Source organism: Calypte anna, chromosome 10 (assembly GCF_003957555.1).
Source record: "Calypte anna isolate BGI_N300 chromosome 10, bCalAnn1_v1.p, whole genome shotgun sequence".
Lineage (NCBI taxonomy): Eukaryota > Metazoa > Chordata > Aves > Apodiformes > Trochilidae > Calypte > Calypte anna.
The window spans coordinates 10,887,159-10,908,387 of record NC_044256.1 but is presented as its reverse complement, the minus strand read 5'-3'; the positions used below and the strand labels follow the sequence as shown (position 1 = coordinate 10,908,387).

Here is a 21,229-nt window from a genome sequence, read left to right as displayed (position 1 = left end):
AATCTGCATTAACTGAGGAAAAGTTATTTATTAAGGCATTATTTCCAAATAGTCAGACAGTGATATTAAAATGAGTATTACTCTTATGCCCTACTTTTGGCCACCTGATCATAGGACCAGCCCCATCGTGCAAGCTATGTTTATCAAATGCAGATGTAATCTCTATATCCCTGTAGAGTGGGATGCAAATGTGATGATCTACAGTATCAGATCTCTAGGTCCTCTTCCACTGAGGCTTTTAGGCAGCTCTGTTGAAAGAGAGCTTGCAGAAAGGAAGTGCTAATGGATGATACTGTGGAAAATTCTAGCAAGATGAATCACCAGTGAGCATTTAAACTTGTCTCTAAGGCAAAATTATGTGCTATACCTTCACAGAACAAAGTCATGAAATAGTGTATCTTCAAAATAAAATCTTCACATTTAAATTAAAATTTTGAGTGTACTTGGAGATAAATGTGTGTGATACAAAATTAGATAATGTAGGCATGCACATAGAAATGTATATACGCTCACATGTATCTAGAAAGCATCAATAAGTAGTTACAGTCATTCTTTTGATAATTTGCTGAATCTTAGTCTGTTTTTTAAGGAAAGCTGGAATTGAAGGTCAGTTAATACAGGTATGGTAAGGTGGCAGTGTTAAATCAGAACCCAAACCTACCTTACACTAGGTAAGGAATAATGAACTTAAGCAGTTTTCTCTTTCACACGTAGACCCATTTTTGCAGCAGAACATATCTCAAGATATTTTGCCAATTATTTTCCAAGAATTACATTTAATAATTCTTAATTCATTGGGTTTTTTAGATGTTAATGAGTGTGATCTGCATCCAAACATCTGTCTGAGTGGAACCTGTGAGAATACAAAAGGATCATTTATCTGTCATTGTGATATGGGATATTCAGGCAAGAAAGGCACAACTGGTTGCACAGGTATGTTTTATGTTTTAATTTTTAACTTAAAGTTAATTTTTTGAGTCTGCATGTCCTGTTCAGTGTTCAAAGCCTCCTCTTGCTGTGCTTCTTTTTGTTAGTTTGTGCTAAATAGCTTATCTTGTATCCAAATTTGCTGAGCCAATGTTCTTCTGAACTTCAGTGGCACAGTATTCAGCCTGATGCTGCTTGTGCTCAAACGTGTGACAAAATGCCTGCTAGGAACACATCTGGGCTTTTTACTGCTTTGTTGTTGGTCTAAGAGAACAGAAAATGCCCCTGCCTATGACTTGACTGGACAGAGTCCTGAGGACCTGAGTAGCATTTGGATTAGTTAATTATATACTGCATGCAAATAACAGGTATCTGTTCCAAACATTATTTTGGCAAACATAGATGGCTTGAAATATGTGCTAAAATGTATCTTCAGTTTTTGAAAAGTGGCAACAATACAGCTACTCAACTACATTATATCAGCCAAATCAGAATTTGCATTATTTCATGTATTGCCAGCAAACAGAAATGAGACTCAAATATAGAGGCTCCAAGGGCATGATATTAATAATCCTAGTGCTGGTGTCTCAAGCCAAGGTGTTGAGAGTCTTAGATTTTGCCCAAATATGAATGCAAACATATGTTTAATATAATTTCTAATGTAGACTCCGGGTAAACACATTTCTGGCAATGTCAAAGACAAACTTTTAGTCTGCTCTTATTGTATGGAGTTAATAAGATACTTCTGTAAGTGCCTCAAATATATGAAGCTGGTTTTTACAGCTCTCATAGAACAATCTGAGAGCTGGAGTTGTATTTTGCATATTGGACCATGGACGAATAGTTGCACATTACTAACAGCTGCCTTTGACTTACAAGTGAACTGATCTAAATCCAAGAAATCCCTAATTATACCCTGTAGACCAACATTTCAGTGTTCTTTGTTTCTGTACTAAATTATATGAAGATTTCCAGTACTCTAGACCTGCAAACCCTCCTGCTGATCAGTTACACATGGTGCAGTATCACTCCCCATGTAATGGGTGATGGTCAGGAGCTGTCAGGGAAGATGAAGCAGCCAGCAGAAAGAAAAAGATAGCAAAAGGTCATGGAGGCAGGGGAGGAATATGAGGTGTAGCTTCTGGGGAAGTGCCTGGAAATTGCCACCATTTTGGCATCATGTGACACAAGGTAGTGGCAAATGTCCCAAGCATTACTGCTTTGTTAGTGGAGAAGCAGAAAAATCATTACCTCCCGGTCCCAGTCAAGCTCAGCCCTCTGTGGAGATGCTGTCTGCCATGTGGGCTCTCCCCATCACCTTGCACATCTTTATCTTTCCTTCAGCCCATCATCTGCTGCTTTTAGCTACATGCTGGTGTCCTGGGAAGAATGGCACTTACCAGGAAAACCGTCAGACACCTTAAGTGCAATAGATGTAGTTATAGAGGGGTTTGGTAATTTGAAAGAGGTCAGGTGAAGTATCAGTTATGCTGATACAGCTGAGGTGGGACCATATTCAAAATAAAACACCAAATGGTTTGGACTTAAATAAGAAATGGGAGGAAGCAAAGCAGGGATTTTCGGGGGGGGGGAGGGGTTGTGCTAAAAAGAACTGTGTGGATATAGGTCCCATTGTGACTAAGTGTGCAGATTATCACATTCTGTTTTTTAAAAAATCTGCTGTACTGGTATCTGTATCTGGTGCAGACCTTTGAATTTCCCACCTCATGCTTGCACAGTATTACAGCAGAGCAGAGCTGAACTTCCCAGGCTCATGTATGGCAGCCTGTGAGAGCATCCTTCAAGACTTCTTCTGCGGGTACCTTGCCAAAAGCACCTTGACCCCAGGATTCAATTCTTATCTTAGACAGGTCAAAAGCATCTACAGTTTTCAGGAAAAAAAAAAATCACAAAAATGTGTTCAACACTTCACATGGGAGGTTCTCTGTTTCATGAGAACAACTAAATAATGTCCTCTGGGTTCTATTACAGTTTTGTCTAAATATTTCAGCTCCCTTGTCATTACTGATTATTTCCATTTTAACAAATAAACATGTTGGGTTTTTTCCCCAATCATTTTAGAGTATTCAGAATCCACCCATTGCCTTACAATCCCATCTCATACAGATGTTAGTTCCCCCCCTCCTTCGTTCTTGGTAAGAATGAGGAGAGAGTTTAGTAAGAAATATATAATTTTTTTTAATGCAAAGTTATCCACTGTAGTTGCAGGTTTCCTAGCCAAAGTGCTACAAATGCTTTAATTTCCATTCACAAGCCAAACTGTGGCTAGGCTGACTTAGAGCAGTTCATTTTATGTTTTTCTAGGCAGGCAACAGTATGAAGCCACTAGAGAGAAGCTTGCAAAGTTTTCCCCTATTCCATTTCCAGATTGCCCAGCTTTATGACAAGTATCTTGTCTCTGCTTTTCCTGTCAATAAAGTTTACATGTACTTGTGCAGAGATGAAATCCTGTATTGGCACTTGCATTTGTACTTTGTGATTCATCACCACTCTGGAGAATTGCCTGTACATTTGCAATATTTCACTGTTGATGTAAAGCCTTAGATTTACTTGCTCTGATATTTTTACAGAGCAAAAATATTCTCTGCCTCTCTCCCATCTCCACCTAACTCCTTTCCAGTTAGTGCTATGCGTGCAGACCTCCTGTCAGCTCCTGGTGGAGTATTTCTTGCACAGGCTTAGGGTGCTTTTCACAAAGTCAAACAGAACGAGGTGAGTTTGAGGGCAGAAGTTGCCCCAGATGGTCATCAGATCAAAAATATATGTGATATAAATCCAGCCAGCTGGATTTCTCCACAGCAGGCTCAGGGAGCTGGAGGCATGAAACCAGACTCTGACTCTGCAAGGGTCATGTTGGTGCTGTTTAGTGGAAGGTGTTGAGCCGTGGCCTTGAGAGCGGGGTGTAAGGTTAAAGAGTTTGGTCTTGAAGAGTATCCGTGTTGTTCAGTAGTGATAATGATACTGGATGAAGGAGGAGCAAGTGCACACTGCCTGCTTGCACAGCCAACAATAACACAGCTAGAAAGAAAAGGACGCTTGATATGGTGAAAGGAAGAGGCAGATCCTGTCATTTGGCCTCAGAAATAGGTCCATAATGTTTTGTGACTTGTGCAATTTGCTTGCTTCTCTCCCCTGCCTTTGGCTTCTGACCATTAATAATACATTGTGTTTCTGTCTTGATGATACAAGAAAGTTCTGGTGTCAGTGGAGCAAATCCATGTCCCCTTATAAATCTGGGAGCTGGCTGTGTCAGGCTAAATACCAGAAGATAATGGCATTAAGATGCTGGGGGTATGACAGAAGGAATGTATTGTGAGTAGGCATCTGTCCAGAAAATAACATGCTGTGCCCCAGGCTGATGAGGTAAGGATGGATAGCAGGCAAGAATTGAACATGTGAAACTTCAAGAGGTGCTTACAGTGCTGAATAAAATCCAAGAGTGATTCCACAGTTTTCAGGTATAGCTCTCAGAGCAGGGTAATTTTTCCATGTATTTTTCTACTTGGGTGAGCATTAAGTTGAAATTCACAGTTTTCTCACTCTTAAATACCTTCCCTTTTACCCACCTGATTACATGGGCAGCAACCCAGGAGGAGGAATGCCTTGTGACTTCCACCAGACGACTGGCCCTCTGGGAATGAAGCCCAGGCTTGAAATACCAGTGAAACGTCAGTGCAGTAAAATGTACAGATATGGAGAGAGTGCCAAAAAATTTTAAAAGTCAGAAAATGCTCAAGGGATTTGCATAACTGATTTATAGATGGAGGCTGAATTAAATTCACACTTGGCTAAGAATCCTCATAGTCTGTAGAAGCCCCAGTGAAACATAGCAGAAAACATAAATAGTGCCCAAAACATTAATGGTACACAAGAGTACCTTGAGGTTTCCATGCCCTTTGATGGAGGCGTGAATTTTCATGGGTTAGTGTTCACTCTCATTCTGCTCAAATGAAGAGGAATTACTTGGGTCTTTCCAGGGTATAAGTGAGAGTGCGGTGACCTATCCCTATGCTTGTCCCTGGCTGAGTTTAATGATCCACCTCCAGGATGCGTAGAGATGCACTGTGCAGATACTGGCCAGCCATTTCTTTCCTTTGATTGCCACATTTGTACACATATTGCCAACATGACAGGTATGCATGATGTGTATTTTTGCTACACATCCAGTGCCCTGAAAAATTGTGCCTCTGGGATTCATGGGACTAACACTTTGTTAATTGCCAGAGGTTTGAGAGAAAAAATATTTGTCTAGAGAAGAAAACTGAAGGAGCCAACAAAATAGAGTGACTGAAATTTTTTCCCCCCAGAGTGCTTGGGATCGTTATGATGTCAGATCTGCATATTATTTATCATGCATATTCTCATCTGTTGTAGGCAGACAACTCCCTTAGTATTAATGTGAGTTGTGCAATTACAAAGCTGAGAACATGTGTGCAGCAGAACGGGACCGGCTGAGGATGCAGTGTCAGTCTGGGACTGGAATGTCTTTATTTTCCTTGGCTTGTCATGGCCTCATACTGGAGGCAGGAGAAGGTTGATATAAATCAATGACTCACTCCTTCTTCAGTGAAAATCCCCCTGAAGTCAATGGGAATAGGCCATCATTGTGTGAAACCCTGACTTGAGTAGTGTCCTCCTGTGTGTTCTTTGGGTCATGATACCTTTACTCAGACTGAGTAATGCCTTTCTCTTCAAACAATTACATCAAATAGTTGGAGTATTTGAAGAGTGTAGTACTGTTTGTACTGTCATGTGGACAGCACAATCTAAACTCTTGCTCTTATAAAAGATATTTATGTTGAGTTAATTTTTTTCCCTGAAGAGCTCAGTTCTCCTTTTTGTTTCATTCTGTGAAGCCATAATTCAGTACTTACGGCAATATAAATCCATATGAAGCTCCAGTATAAGCAGGCATAAATTCCATTGATTTCACTACCCCATTTACACAGGATTGTGTTTGGTCTAAGATCACTTTTGCCATGGAAATAATTGCAATGCAATAAATTTAGGCTATACCTTAGCTATGCAATGAAAGGAGAGAATAGGGATTGTAGCAAAGCAATATCTGAATTAAATGCAGATATCTTTGAAAATAAGTAAAATCTGGAACAAAGCCGCTGATGGTAATTTATATGCCTCACTCAGCTGATGTAAGTATCTGAAAACTTTTCCATACATCAACAAAATAAGTCCTGCTATGTCCCTGTAAAGGTGTGTGGTATTAAAAATATATTTTACAGTTCCTATTTGATCTTTACTCAGGCAAAAAGCATTGAAATCCATTAAATATTTTTCTGGAAAAAAAGATGAAAAGGATTTCAGGATTTTGTTCAAAGCAAGTGGAGTGGCATTTCAATGGGTGATCTCTGAGAAAGTTGATCCCATTTTAAATACCCATGTTTGTGTACAGAGTTGTGCTCACAGCTTCCATCCCACAGAACATTGCAAGCTTATTTTTAATGTCAAGCAGCTTGTGGGGAAACAATTGTCCAGTGAAAGGGCACCAGTGTGAAGGTGTCACTCTTCCACTGAGAGGTGTTAATAGGGACATCCAGTTGCAAAGTGTTACTGGGGCAATGTGAGGTGGGATGGAGTCCACGGTCACTTTATGTACTGTAGAAAATTTGTTTTTCAGTTTTTTTCTAGCTGGCCTTAAATTTGAGTCTTAGCATGACTTCATTGTGGTGTAGCTGTTGCATGCAAGTTTCTGTTTGTGTTTGCTAGTGGTTAAAAAAATTCTTGGCAGAAATCTCTCCACTGATGATGTTTCTTGTGTTGTTTTGTTATGCTCTGCAGGGTTTAAGGAAGCATGTGATTGTATGTTCCAATGCATCAAATAATCAAATACAGTGCAATATTAATGTTAGTAGTGGTTTAACAGTTTGGGGGTTATAATAATTTTAAGGTTTAAATATGGGGTGTTTGCCTCAGCTTTTTTATGTAAATGTGTTCTGTAGCTGACCTTTTGAAATTCCTTCTAGTCTTTCCCTTCAGTCCAAGCCAAAATGAGGTTTTTTTCTGACCACCCTCAAGATTTTTGACAGACACCAGTTTCCTGTTTAGGGTGATGTTATCTTCTTACGAGTTTCCGCACATGTTAAAGGCAAATATGCTCTGAGATTATCTGCTCCTGACCCTTTTTTTTTGAGTTCTAAAAGTAAGTGTCCACTTGCGTGTTTTCAGGCTTGTTGGTGCAGTCAACAATCATTAATGGTAGATTCCAGCTGCCAGATTTAGATCTGTATCTAAACTGCAGCATTCACATCACAGCATGTCTGGCTTTTGATTCAGAGCAATGTCTCATTTAGAAAGAAACCCAGAGAAGTAAGGTTGGATGTCATTGTACTATGCAGACTTAAAAGAAATGCAAGCACAAAGCCAACAAAACAAAACACACACAAAAAAATGAACCAACAGCTTACTTAAGTAATTTCTGGATTTGAGCATTCTGTTGTAGGACCACAGATGCATGTTTTTTGCTTCTCAGTCATGAGTAGCCTTTTTTAAAAGGGCATACAGAAAGCACACAGAACCTTTTGTTAAAAGATGAATGGGTTGAAAAACCTAAGAAAGGGTTATGAAGAACATTGTTAAGGTGGTACCTGGACACTTTCCCCAATGGCTCTGCTCTCCTGCCCTCTTTAAAGAGCTAATTTGTTTTAGATACAGTGGTAGAGAAGCTGAGGTCTGTGGATTTCAGGATCAGAACCCCAGAAGTTCTTACATGGTTGATGTCTTTTCTTAATCATCTTGAGAGGAGTCTGAGCTTTGTGTGCGTGGAATCATGCAGAGTTTGAGAGCATGTTTTCCCCTCCCATCATCTATTGTACAGAATGAGATGATTTGTCTAACTGCAACACCAAAGTCACCTGGAAGGGCTAAAAAATGAATATAAATATTAACTGGTTTTATGTGTGCTCTAGTAATTTACATCCTGCATAGAAGTAAAGCACAGTTAAAGAGAGTTACAGAAAGCAGTGTAAAATCCTTAGTTCAGATGTGTAAAAAAAAATCTGGCTAGTTGTGTTTTAGTTACCAGTAGTAATTTCTGAAAACTTTCCCTTTGACTTTATGCACTCTTCAAGTACTTATATGGAGCAATAATATTGTTTTATGACAAGGAAGAATGGAGTTCAGTTTGGTTTTTTCTGTCTATGTGTTTTGACATTCGCAGAGAATGCCCAAGAATGAAAATAAGGTGAAAATAGCAAGTACTGAAATAAAATGTGCTGGCACAAATGCATGTGTTGAAGATTAGATTACTTGCAGCCTGGCATCTCCAGTGACTTTTTTCTTCCACTGCGTTAGGTTTCCTGAGTTCTTAATAAGCTGCATGCCTGATGATATCTGTGTCCATCTGCTTGGGAGTGAACTGCAGAAGTACCATCTTATGTCTACCAGATAAATAAGTAGTAGAGCAGCACATTTGAAATATGCTACGTACTTCTTTGCTCTCCTTTTTCGTGATTTCATTTCTTTTCTGCTTCACTTTTAAATGTCATGTTATAAAGAAATGCAGACTTGTTTTCATGTTCACATTGTCTGTCTTCAGAAATTCAAGTCTGATCTATGAGCTCTTCAAACATCTCTGTGGTTTTGCAGATATCAATGAGTGTGAAATTGGAGCCCATAACTGTGATAGACATGCCATATGTACAAACACAGCAGGAAGTTTCAAATGCAGCTGCAGCCCTGGCTGGATTGGAGATGGTATCAAGTGCACAGGTGAGGGTCTTATGCCTTTGTATTTGTAAGGTCAAACCAAAACTGGGTCTCAGCAATTCTGAGAAAAACCAATACTAGCCTGTTAGGTTGATTTGACGTGATCTCTTGGAGGATGAATTCCCCACCATGGTAAAGGCAAAATCAGCTTTATCTCATGTTAGGCTTGTGATGTGGTGAAAGCTGACTGGATCATGGAGGGAGATGCTGTGTCCTTGAGGGAAGCTGGTGGGAGGCAGTCATAAGCCAGCTGGTGAAAACAAGATACAGGTCTTAGTTTCAGGAGTGCTCTACAGCTTCCTCATTCACAGTTAACTTGTCAGACTTCCTTGTTGGGCTGTGAATAAGCTGTGCCTACTTTTCCAGTTAGATGACCCCACATATGTATGGATTTCATTATGGAAGATTATTTAAAGTAGAGCTTCTGTGTGCCATACAATGTTTAAAGTTGGTATTCATGATGTGTTGGGGTTTTTTTTACTAATGTCACTGTTTTTCTTTTTTTATTTATAATTTTTAAGATCTGGATGAGTGCTCCAATGGAACCCACATGTGCAGCCCACATGCTGACTGCAAGAATACAATGGGCTCTTACCGCTGCCTGTGTAAGGAAGGTTATACTGGGGATGGCTTCACTTGTACAGGTAAACTTTCATAGGAAAGCATTGGGTGACTTCCAGTTTTCCTTGCAACCTAAACTGGTCTATGATTTCATACACTAAAGTACCCTAAAAATGTGAAATTATTTTCTAATATGTTATCTTCCTTTGTCTTCACCTAAGTTGCCGTAACTTGAGAAAAATATTGTGTATTATACTTGGCCTGAAGCAGTCACTTGTTTCACTTGGTAAAGTGCAAGTTTTCATTGTTAGTTGTTAGCTTTTCTTGTTAGTTGGAGTGGGTGAAAAACTTATTAAAGCAATGCTCGATGATATTATTTGGCTGATATGTGATCCAGTCCATTGGCTGCCCACCTTAGTATTTAAATAATAGGGTACATACATAAAAATTTCTTCATAAAATTGGCTAAAACCATTTGTTTTTTCCAGAAATGAGTGTATGCTGTTTGCCCTCTTCACTGCATCATCCTGAAAGATGGTGTCAGGATGGAGTGCTGTAATTTATACTCATGAAAGTTGCTGCTTCTGAAACCTCATTTTCTATTGCTGCCTCTAGGCTTTACTAGAAACAATAACTGTAATACAATTCATGTGCTCATTCTGAGTCTAAATTTGACCCTATGTACTGCCTCCAATTGTTATTAACTGTAGTAACTTCAGGAGTCTGTACTCGTGATTTGCCTTTTGATTAGAAGCTGTATTTCCAACGTGTAGCAAACACACCAAACTGTTGCATGTAATAAACCTCTGCCCATAGCTAGACTGTAGTTTCTTTTGCAAGTGTTCAGAGCTACCAGAGTAATTAAAATTTTTCTATGAAAAATTTTGGAACACTGCATGATTCAGCTGAAACAAATGTTGGTGAGAAACCATGTTTACCATAAACCTGCAATTTCTCTTCCATTTACAGACCTTGATGAATGCTCAGAAAACTTGAATCTCTGTGAAAATGGGCAGTGCCTCAATGCCCCTGGAGGATATCGCTGTGAATGTGATATGGGATTTTTGCCAAGTCCAGATGGGAAAGCATGTGAAGGTAATGCTCTGTAAGCTTAAAGCAGCACTCAACAAATTCTGCCTTAGTAATATTTTATATATGAGAAATTTTACAATTGGTTGCATTGGGGGTTATGTTGAGAACTACATGAAAATTTTGAATTATTGCTTTTTTTCAGTTTTATTATGAGACTCTAGATGTTCATCTACCTATTGTATATAGAAAGAAGAGCTTTTTGGAGCCTATCTGATTACTATTATTGGTGGGTCTGATTAATGATCCACGTGGCACTGCCAGCTGCCATTTAATCTTGGTCAGTTTGTACTTAGTTCTTGTTTTTAGTCCTAAGTTGAAAAGAAAAGAAGTGTTACTTTGCCCTGGTGTATATGAGGTGGAAAAACATGTATAAGGTAGCTAATACAGTTGAATATGCTTTGAGGGCTTCTGTGAAGTGCAGAATCAGTCTGAAGCCTTGCAGGAAACTTATATGACCACAAAATATCCCTTGAGCATTTGTTCAGTTTTGAAAATGAGTTGTCAGTTAACTGTTTACAACTCTCTCATAAGAGCTTTGCATATGCAAAGTTTCACAAAAACCAAATAATAAAACTGTTACTAGCAAAATTCAAGTCATAGGTTTTATTAAAACCTTTGAAATCCTCAGTTGGTACAGTGCTAATCGGATAAGTCAGTCAAGAAGCAGCAGCCATATCATTTGACATAGTAATTACTCATGGTAACTGGTATTTGATAGAGTTCATAGTATGTAACTATAAATAGGAATTTTCCCCTGAAAAGTGTTCTGTGTATTTTTTTTAGTAATCTACAAGAGAAATAATCTGAGGGAATTTTTCTTTAAACTAAAACAGTATTACATTCTGTAATGTTTCGTGGAACAATTTACTTTCAAACCTTTTAGCTGACTTTAAATAGCTTACATGGACCCTAGCTCCTGTTGCTAAAACAGACTTTTCTCAGTGTCTCAGATGTGTACACTACATGCAGTATTTTAAGGTCCTTTTTTTATTGTATCAGATTGATTGTTTTTTGGTGCAGTGCATACAGCTTTCAGTAAATACTGAATTAAATGCACTCATTTGGACAAAATGCACAATAGCAAGCTCCACTTGCCAGACTTCAGATCTGTTAAATGCAGAAATGTGAAGATGAGTGTCACGTTCACCATTGGGCCCAAGCTTTACCTTTGCTGATGTCCAGCTTTCTGCAGAAGACTGCTGATTTAGAAAGAACTTCATTTTCTAAAGCATATCTTCTGACATGTTTAATTTTTCTACTTGTCAGATTAGCCCACTCATAAGCTCAGATTTTTTCTGACATGGCTCCCAGTGGCATTGGGAAGAGCCTTTTGTCCCTAAAAGGATTATGGATTAGGTTCCTTAGGCTCCAAACATAAATGTTGTGTATTGCTTTTTTCTGGTCTTATATTGTGTGCAGGAGCAATTGGCTTCAGATCCATGTTTTCTGAACCATTTTGTTGCTCTCACTGTATCATAAAAATATAAGGAAACCTCATGATTTTCCCCTCCTGTTCCTCCATCAGATATTGATGAGTGCTCACTTCCTAACATCTGTGTTTATGGTACTTGTCACAATCTCCCTGGACTTTTCCGATGTGAGTGTGAAGTGGGCTACGAGCTGGACAGAAGTGGTGGTAACTGCACAGGTAAATATAATTTAGAACAACATGCTTTTGTATTTTTTGTTAGTGTCATGGTCAGGTGCTTAGGAAATCCTTTAAAAAAGATATAAAATTCAGACTGGATGAAATATAAGATAAACTTCCCTACTGTACATACAGTATAATATATAATATATATAATTATATATAATACTCATCTCCTTTTCTACACCTATTTCCCCTTCTTTGTCAACTTTTGGTATCCCAATGGTTTAAGAAAAGAAGGGGATAATCAGAGCAGAGGTAACCCTTCTGTCTGTCCATATCTCCCAGGCTAAGATGTGCTGTGCTTTGTAGTTTCCATCATAGTACTGGATGTTGAACTGTAACCTTGTTGTGTATTGTTTTGCTTAAGTATTATTTTAGTGTTTTATGTGAATTTTAGCTCATAGACTCACTTTCCAGGAAAAATGTCCCCCCCCTTTCACCTCATGAAATGATAAATTAGTCTCTGACTAATGTTCTTCAAAAATGCATATTTTTCAGAAGTTTCTGGACATCAGTATCTCCTAATTAATTTGGATTTGTGGTGGTCAGGCTGTGTTACCCAATACGTTGATGGTTTGCACTGTTCTCAAGTGCATGCTTCCTGTGTGCTGTTTTTTCTTGCAGATGTTAATGAATGTGCAGACCCCACAACCTGCATTAGTGGCACATGTGTCAATACTGCTGGTAGTTACACTTGTGAGTGCCCTCCAGATTTTGAGCTCAATCCCACACGAGTTGGATGCGTAGGTAAGGAACCACTCCTCATGTTATTTGTAAATGAAGCTGCTCAGAGGGACTGCAAAACTAACTGCTTAGGAGTAAAGTCCCAGGTCATGGAACAGGGCTGAAACAGGATCCCCAACTCCAACCCCACTTCCCCTGGCTTAGAAATTGTAATTATGTACTGGGAGTGTAGTGATGCAGCATGCCAGCAGTGCCCAACTGCCAGAACCAACCTTCTAGGGCTTCTTACAGCTGTCCACAATTTACAGCAGGCATGAGACAATTTTCAATTTCAACAAGTTTAACATCCAGTTAACATCCAGCTGTCCCCAAGATGGCACCAACACCCATCTGTCCCCAAGATGGCAGGCAAATGGTGCTGCAGCATAAAGAGCTTGAAATGTTCATGTGCTTGGAGTGCAGCTTGTCAGGGTGCAGCTTCATTGTTGATGGAAATGTTCTTGTATTAGGATCCAACTGCTTTGTAATCCTCTGAAATTGTTTGGCTTTTGTTTGTTTAAGAAATTGTAGGGCTGCTCTTTACATTCAAGTGTATTAGAAGTTACTAACATTTAGTAGATGCTTTCATGCTTGTTAACCTCAAGGAGAGGGGAATGCAGTGGGTTTCTGGAACTGGAGAGAGGTACAAATGCAGGTGAAAAGGTGAATCAAAATGAGAAAAGGCCTGGCTGTACTGTCCTTGGTTGTACTGAATAAATTCTCTACTTTGTGCAAAGTCCAGCAAAGCCAAGGGATAGGATGCCACTGTCATATGTGAGAAAAGTTGGGCCCTCCTGAACAGTACAAGTTACTTTCTTTGGCTGTGCTACAAGAATTGGGAACCCCCTGGATGTATCTCTCATCTTGAGATGACATGTTGTGTTTTCCTCTCTCATGTGTTTGTCATTATGTGCATTCTGAATAGACACACGGTCTGGCAACTGTTACCTGGACATCAAAACTCGTGGAGATAATGGTGGCACCTTCTGCAGCAATGAGATTGGAGTGGGTGTTTCCAAGGCCTCCTGTTGCTGCTCCCTGGGCAAAGCTTGGGGAGTTCCCTGTGAACATTGCCCACTTGTCAACACAAGTAAGTCAGCTTTCCTTAGTTAAACACAATACAATGTGTTTGTTGGATTTTTTTTGTAATTTATCCAGAAAACTCAACTACTGGTGTTCTCATTTATTGTGTATGTGCAGGGGACAGGTTTTTACCAGTCTTAGCTGAAAACTTTACTAGTCTTACGGAAGATTATTTAGTGAGAATATTATTACCACGTCTTAGCAAGTTTAGTGTTACACAAAAAAAAAGCATTATGAAACAGAATAGCAGTTGATATTATGGAGTAAAACCTAATATTTCTATCTGGTTCATTGCTACTTTACATTTAAATTACCTGTAGTGATCTGATTAATTTTCACAAATAATTGTGCTGAAAAAATTTCTACTATTATAAGTTCATAAGTCTGTTTTGTTTGCAGCTGAATATAAAGTTCTTTGCCCTGGAGGGGAAGGGTTCCGACCAAACCCTATTACAGTAATATTAGAAGGTAATATTTACATCTTCCTATATTTACACATTGAAAATTATGAAACTCTTCAACGAGTGTTGTTTTTAATGGAAAATTATTAATTAAATGCTTGTGGTTTTGTTTGAACAGATATTGATGAATGTCAAGAACTGCCTGGACTTTGTCAAGGAGGCAAATGTATTAATACATTTGGTAGTTTCCAGTGTCAGTGTCCATCAGGATACTATTTGAATGAAGAGACTCGAGTGTGCGATGGTACGTAGCCTACATTTAACAAGTCTTCTGCTTTTATTCTTAGAAAATTATGACAGATCAATATGCAGAGGAGTTTATCTGTCCTTGTAAAGGAAAATAAGCAGACCAAGCAGTGTAAAGCTTAAGGGTGGGAAAATGGGAACAAGCTGAAGTCTTGGATTAAGAGAGAAAATTCTGTCTTGACCATATTGAAATATATCCAAAATCTTGTTTAAAATGATCAGATTTTTAATCAAAACTAGAAAATCCAACATTTTTTCTTTAAGTAAAAAATAATTTATTAATCAGCTCAAAAAAACCTAGCTGTCTGGTAAAGGATAAGAAGTCAGATAAAGAACAAACTTGCCCCATGAGTCTGTTGGGCTAATGTGCCAAACAGTGCAGAGTTACAAAAGATTGGGGTCCTAAATTAAATCTAAACCTAAAAGCTTCATCCATGTTGTGCTTACCTAGCTCAATCACTGTTAAGGATAAAACCTACCTTTGTATTTTTCCCTAGTGGTGTGTCAAAGATACTTAAAAATAGTAAGGCTCTTGAAATTAGAAAGTGAGGTGTTTTGGCATTAGTGTTGTGTTTGCATTTGGTTGGGGTTTTTTACACAGATGTTAAAGTCTCTTGATAAAGTAAGCATGACATCTTGTGTTACTTTCCCCAGTCAAACAGACCTGAACTGTCCAATCAGTCTGTTTTGGCATCATTTCTTACTGAGATGAGCACTCCACAGGGGACAGCTTTGGTTCTTGTTGAGATCTGGGAATTTGGAGTGGATGATATTCTCAAATGCACCTTTTGTGTAACAGGTGCAAACACCAAATTGCTGTCTTGAGCTGCCTAGATATATCAGAGTTCCCATCTTCACTTTGGCTTTCCATGGTCACCTGTGCCACCACTTCCTTCTTTATATGGTCTTCGCTCCACCATGACCTCAATCAGCCCCTTCAGCTTCCTTCCACCAGTACTTTCCTACCTCAGGCATTACCAAGACATTTTTATTCTCAGAAGCACAATCAGAAAGCTTCTGTGGCCACTCACTGCCTTTTTGTTCTCTTCTAGATGTGAATGAGTGTGAGACACCTGGTATATGTGGACCTGGCACATGTTACAATACTGTTGGGAACTACACCTGCATCTGTCCTCCTGATTACATGCAAGTCAATGGAGGAAACAATTGCATGGGTATGAGTTGCTGGGGTTTTTTTAAAGCTTATTCTTTGTGATTTGGGTCAGGGATGTACTTCATGGGAATTTCTCCTTTAATTTGATTTTCTGTATGTTCATCCCTTTCAAGTTTCACTTGAGCTTTAAAAGCTCCTACATGTGAAACACTACTAAAATTACTCAGATTGTACAGAACAAAGTCACAAACTGTACAGTTCTTTAGGGGGTACAGTAACCAAGCTCATTTCTTTCCAGTGTTGGGCAAAAGGCCCATTTAAATCCTTCGATGAGTCTGATAGGTGTTACAGCTCTATTGATTTTTCTTGAATATTTGTATTGCAAACACTTTTTCATACTTCTAGAGTATTACTTCCAGAGTATTCATACTTCCAGGGACAAGATGTTCTGTAGTATTCTACAGTGCTGCAGCACTGTTCTTCACAGGGTTCTAAAAAGTGTGTATTTCCAGGAGGTATATCCTAAACCCTTCAGGTGGATTATCTTCCATATCAGCTGCTAAACGTTGGCCTGGGATTTTCTTCATTTTTACAGATATGAGAAGAAGTCTGTGTTACAGAAATTACTATGCTGACAATCAAACCTGTGATGGTGAGCTGCTCTTTAATATGACCAAGAAAATGTGCTGCTGTTCCTACAACATTGGTCGTGCATGGAATAAGCCTTGTGAGCAGTGTCCTATCCCAAGCACTGGTACGTTTTTGTATTGCAAAGCTATTTGAAAGCCTTGGAAACATCATAATTACAATTAGTATGTGTAACATTGTTAGAGATGCTGTGTCACTGTCTGCTCTTGTGTATGTAAAATTAAAGGATTAATTACTTTTTTTGGCCTGGAGGGCATAAGCCCTATTTACAATTAAAGCATCCTCCACACTGATTAAGAATGTGCAAAACTGAGCCCAGGACATCCTTCTCCTGTTTGAGGTGGTTTTCTTCAAGAGCAACCTTCCTATGCACTTATTTGAATAACTTCCAGCTTACAGTTCAGGTTTTTAAAAGTCAGATCTGGATTTGTAGGCAAAAAGTGTAAAGAGCAGAGATAAGCATAAGCAAAGCAAAATCAGCATAGGTACTCAAGCCCTCTGCATCTTTTTATTTGCTGATTTCAGTGGCCATTGAACAAGAACTCAAGTGCATACTAAGCACATCAGTTGGTGAGCCCTGGGGAAGGGTCTGCATACCTCTGTGCATCCTGAAGGTGCTGAAAGAGTTGGAGAAGAATTTCCTTGGGCAAAGACTGTAATGAATTTTTGATTGTTGATTAATTCCAAATACTATAATCATTGCTTCATTTTCCTGTTGCAGATGAATTCTCCACACTGTGTGGAAGTCAGAGGCCTGGCTTCTTCATTGACATTTATACAGGATTACCAGTTGGTGAGTTGTAATTTCTCTTTTGAACTACATCCCATGCTGCGCCTGCCCAGGGAGGAGGAGAGCTTTGTTTTCCCTATTTGATTTTTTTTTCATGAGAGGAGTAAAGACTAAACTGTAATGGAGGTCAACCCTCTGTTTTAAGTCTGAGCCTGCAAACTTTCTGCTTAGCTCCTCCTAGCTGGCAGCAATGATAATTGCTGCTTCTAATCAAGGCAGCAAGATGCTCTGAATAAACAGTATCAGGCCTACATGAGCGGGGCACAGATACAGTGAATAAGAGAACTGGGAGTAAGGCCAACTAGCATTTGCTCTGAGAGAAATCAGGAGTCTTTCCTTCAAACTAAAGCAGATATTTAACCTGACATTTCACATTAGTCCCTCTGTGTTTGACACAAAAATCCTTCTTTTCTGCTCAGCTGGAATATTTTTCGCATATGTTATTGTGTGTAACATTTGAATTGTGAGTAACAAATTGCAAAATAAAAACGGAGAGAACAAGGAATCCTAAGACAAGGAGTTGAGTAAATCCCTGATGGGACTTTCTTTTGGTTTTATTCACACAGAAATGCAAATAAGAAGCAGATAATGTGCCCTGTAATGAACAGAGGCAGCATATAGGCAGTATACCAGGTGTCTTAGCTTTGAGCTGTCGCTGTGGTGCAGCGTTGAGGTAGTTAGATAGAAGTATTTCTAGTAAAGAGGGGAATTTTTAAAGAAGTTACAGAAATGTACAGTGTTTATTTTTTATTTATTATTTTTTTCTTAGAAGCAAAGTTCCCCTTTCTAGCTATTACCATTAACCCAGATTCTTGCTGGGTCTACTTGATGTAATTGGGCCATTCACCAGCATCAGCAGGGAGACCTCAGAACATGCTGATGTGTACAGCTGTATCTCTAACAGCTGATGGGAGTGTCAGGAGTGTTTCAGTCTCCTCTGCCACAGTACAGAGCAATGCACACTCAGGACCCAATTGAAACAGAAGGGTTGCCCCACAGTCCACCAGTACATCCCAGTGCATGTGGTGAGACTGATGCATGCACAGCTTTATGCTTTGTGAATTACAGGCTCTCTTCCCTGCTTTGGGGTCTTGGCAGGTCTCACTAGGGTGTAGTACTAAACCTCCTGCTTTTGCACAGGCATTGCTCGTGTCTCTTACAACTTTAGGCACAGGGCATGGGAGGTGTGTGTTGCCCACACTGCAGGGAGTGTTCTATGTCCTCTGTAATATTTGGCTGCAGTCCTTACATGATGTTATTCTTATGTTTGGATTAAAATTCTAAATATTTACTCCAGGTGGTTGTTTCAAAGGCAGAAGTAGTTCTACTTTTCCTCATCATAATCAGAGGTCTCAGAATTACAGAATCTTCTGTAGAAAGTGAGACGTTTGATTCAGCTACAAAATAATAAATACAATTGCATTATCTGATAGGAACTCATGTTAGCTGACAATTTCCCACCATATTCTCTGTTTTGTATACATCAGTATGTGTGGCAATTTTTACTAATGGAGAGGCTTTGGAGGAGCCTTTGGACTCTTTCATGTTGTCAGAACATTAAAGATATGTAACTTAAGGACCCAAAAGGCAAGACATATAATTGTAATAGCAGCTGGGTTTTTTGCTGCCAAAATCCATTACTCAGCTCGGGTGTATACAGAGGATTGGCCAACCCTGGCTGCCTGGCTTACACAATCTAATTAATAGCAGGTTGGCAGCACTTCAGATGTTACCTGGCATTGGCACATTCAAAGTGTTACATAAAAAAGCATGAAAGTATTTTGAAATTAATGAGGGTAACACAGTGCACAACTAATTCTGGCGACTGCTTGCGTTCAGTCATGCTCTCCTGTGTTAAACTCAAGGCAGTTACACTCCACCGTCTTGTTCAGGAGGATGAGTAGGTTCATCAGGGCTGTGGGTAAGACACTTGGGAAAGGATGTGTGCTGTCCTTCTGCATTCCTGTGTGGCAGGCTGTATATTGGCTCCAGTGAAGAGTCAGAACCTTAGGAAATAGGAAATATCTACATTTCCACAGTTTGGAATGACTCACTGTCTATAGCAGTTGGGAACATTCTGATGCTCACATATGTTTGATAATTCTCTTAAGAATAAATATGTAAGGACATATTCTGTAGCAGAATGTTTCGTGAAGTGCTGCCTACAAGTATTAAAAAAAAAATTTCTTCTTCCAGATATTGATGAATGCAGAGAGATTCCTGGAGTGTGTGAAAATGGGATCTGTATAAACATGGTTGGCAGCTTCCGATGCGAGTGTCCAGTGGGTTTCTTCTACAATGACAAACTACTGATCTGTGAAGGTAGAGTGCTGATCCCATTCAGAGAAATGGGGCTTAACCAGCTGGCAATTCAGACACTGGCGAATCTGATATACTTCCAAGTCATCCTTAATAGAGGGGAAAATAGTGGTATCAGTGTAATAAATCTATGTTAATTAAAACGTTTTGAATTCTTTTGCAAAGAAAACACCAGATTTTCCATCAGACATCTAAGGCCTTGAAGGGGCATGAGTCAGCAGTCATGGGAAGAAACATTGTTTTTCACATTTGCCAGTAAAGCCAAGAAAAGGGTAGCAGTTTTGAGTGAGATCATGAGCACATTTTTTTTAATTCCAAGATATTTTTTTCTAATGGAACAAAGATTTCTCTAAATAATATAAACACATGATAATTTTTTTCCATTTAAAAAATTTCCTAACATCGTATTAGTCAGTTTAATGGAGAAACTGAAGACAGAAGTATGAATTCAATAAAAATTAATTTAGCAAATGGAACAGGGAGATATCTAAATGTGACCAAACATCTACTCTATCGATACATTTATCGATTTAATTAGAAAGAAATTCCTGTACTAGGACAAGATAATACTCTTCACACTGAAAACAAAGTAGCTTTGAGGTCTTTCTAGTGCCAGCTTACCATGATAATCAAATTCCCTCTTTGTATTACCAGATATTGATGAATGCCAAAATGGACCAGTGTGTCAGCAAAATGCAGAATGTGTCAACACAGCTGGCAGCTACCGCTGTGACTGTAAACCTGGCTACAGGTTCACATCAACGGGACGCTGTGCTGGTGAGTACTTCTGCCTTGTTTGGGCTGGGGTCTGCAAAAATGCTAGATTTTACAAGTATAAACAAGTATGTTCCTCTTCAGAAAGGTTGTATACCAGAGGCTCTGACCTCCAAGAACCCTCCTCTTAAAGCCTTTTAGGACAAACACTCTGGTAATTCCCAGTAGACTGATGAGCCCATCCCACAGAGGCATAAATGAGAGTTATCATCTGCATTGCTGATTGTCTTCTACTTTATCCCACCTACTGCAAAAATCTTTCCTATACATGCTATCTCTAAGAAAGGAAGACCAATTGTTTCACTGCCTTCTGACTACTTCCTGACAATAAAAAATCAGTTGTGATCCTGACAGGGACCCTCTGCATAAATTCTGATTTTCAATATAATTTGCTAGATGTGTTTCAGTAACTCATTTGCCACTGCTTACTGGGCTCTCTGCTGTTAAGGTGGATTTATCTAGTAAGCTGTATGCAATAGGTAACTTTAAAATCTTACTATACTTTCCAACTTTTTGGTGGATTTAAATAGACCCTTGAACATTATTATTAAATAATCACTGAGTGTGACGAGAGTTCTGTTATCTATTTGTAGTCCATGGAGGACATTCATGTTATCTTGATTGCTTGAAGAATTGCTGAGATTTTAAAGACTACTGTGAGCCAAGAGGCTGTAAATATTATATACATTTCTAAACAAAATAATAATTACAAAGGAAGCTGGTAACGTTTCCTTGGGGTTTTACTTGTGTGTACTTGAGTTTTAGGAAGTGTGCTTTTCCCTGCAGTGCAGTTTTTCATTGTTTCAGGTGACCCTTGAGGGAAAAGGGTGTAGGGGCAACCAGAAGACTATTATGAGAACTGAAACTTTCTTTTGTTAAGCTATGTAGTGGCACATGTAAATATTCAATATGTTCTTAATGCAATTGTTGTTGTTATGGGTTCGTTAGAGCAGTTCAGGAAGAGCCAGGAAAGGTTCTGATATGGCTTACAATACCCAACATGAATTGGTACAAACAGTAATGTTTCCCTCTATTTTGCTCTTATTTTATATTTAGTGAGAATAAAGTTACACAATTGGAGTCAACTCTAAATTGAG

General features: G+C 39.0%; 1 protein-coding gene across 1 annotated transcript in view; it reads left to right on the top strand.

The window, feature by feature from the left end:
- FBN1 (fibrillin 1) overlaps positions 1 to 21,229 on the top strand; it is a 143,403-nt gene that overhangs the window by 98,902 nt on the left and 23,272 nt on the right. The window contains exons 32-45 of the mRNA XM_030456759.1: positions 808 to 933; positions 8,551 to 8,673; positions 9,192 to 9,314; positions 10,201 to 10,326; positions 11,849 to 11,971; positions 12,599 to 12,721; positions 13,623 to 13,787; positions 14,180 to 14,248; positions 14,360 to 14,485; positions 15,540 to 15,662; positions 16,197 to 16,355; positions 16,971 to 17,042; positions 19,236 to 19,361; positions 20,013 to 20,135. Of these exons, the coding sequence (XP_030312619.1) occupies positions 808 to 933; positions 8,551 to 8,673; positions 9,192 to 9,314; positions 10,201 to 10,326; positions 11,849 to 11,971; positions 12,599 to 12,721; positions 13,623 to 13,787; positions 14,180 to 14,248; positions 14,360 to 14,485; positions 15,540 to 15,662; positions 16,197 to 16,355; positions 16,971 to 17,042; positions 19,236 to 19,361; positions 20,013 to 20,135 (1,707 nt within the window). The remainder of the gene's footprint in view (positions 1 to 807; positions 934 to 8,550; positions 8,674 to 9,191; positions 9,315 to 10,200; positions 10,327 to 11,848; positions 11,972 to 12,598; positions 12,722 to 13,622; positions 13,788 to 14,179; positions 14,249 to 14,359; positions 14,486 to 15,539; positions 15,663 to 16,196; positions 16,356 to 16,970; positions 17,043 to 19,235; positions 19,362 to 20,012; positions 20,136 to 21,229) is intronic.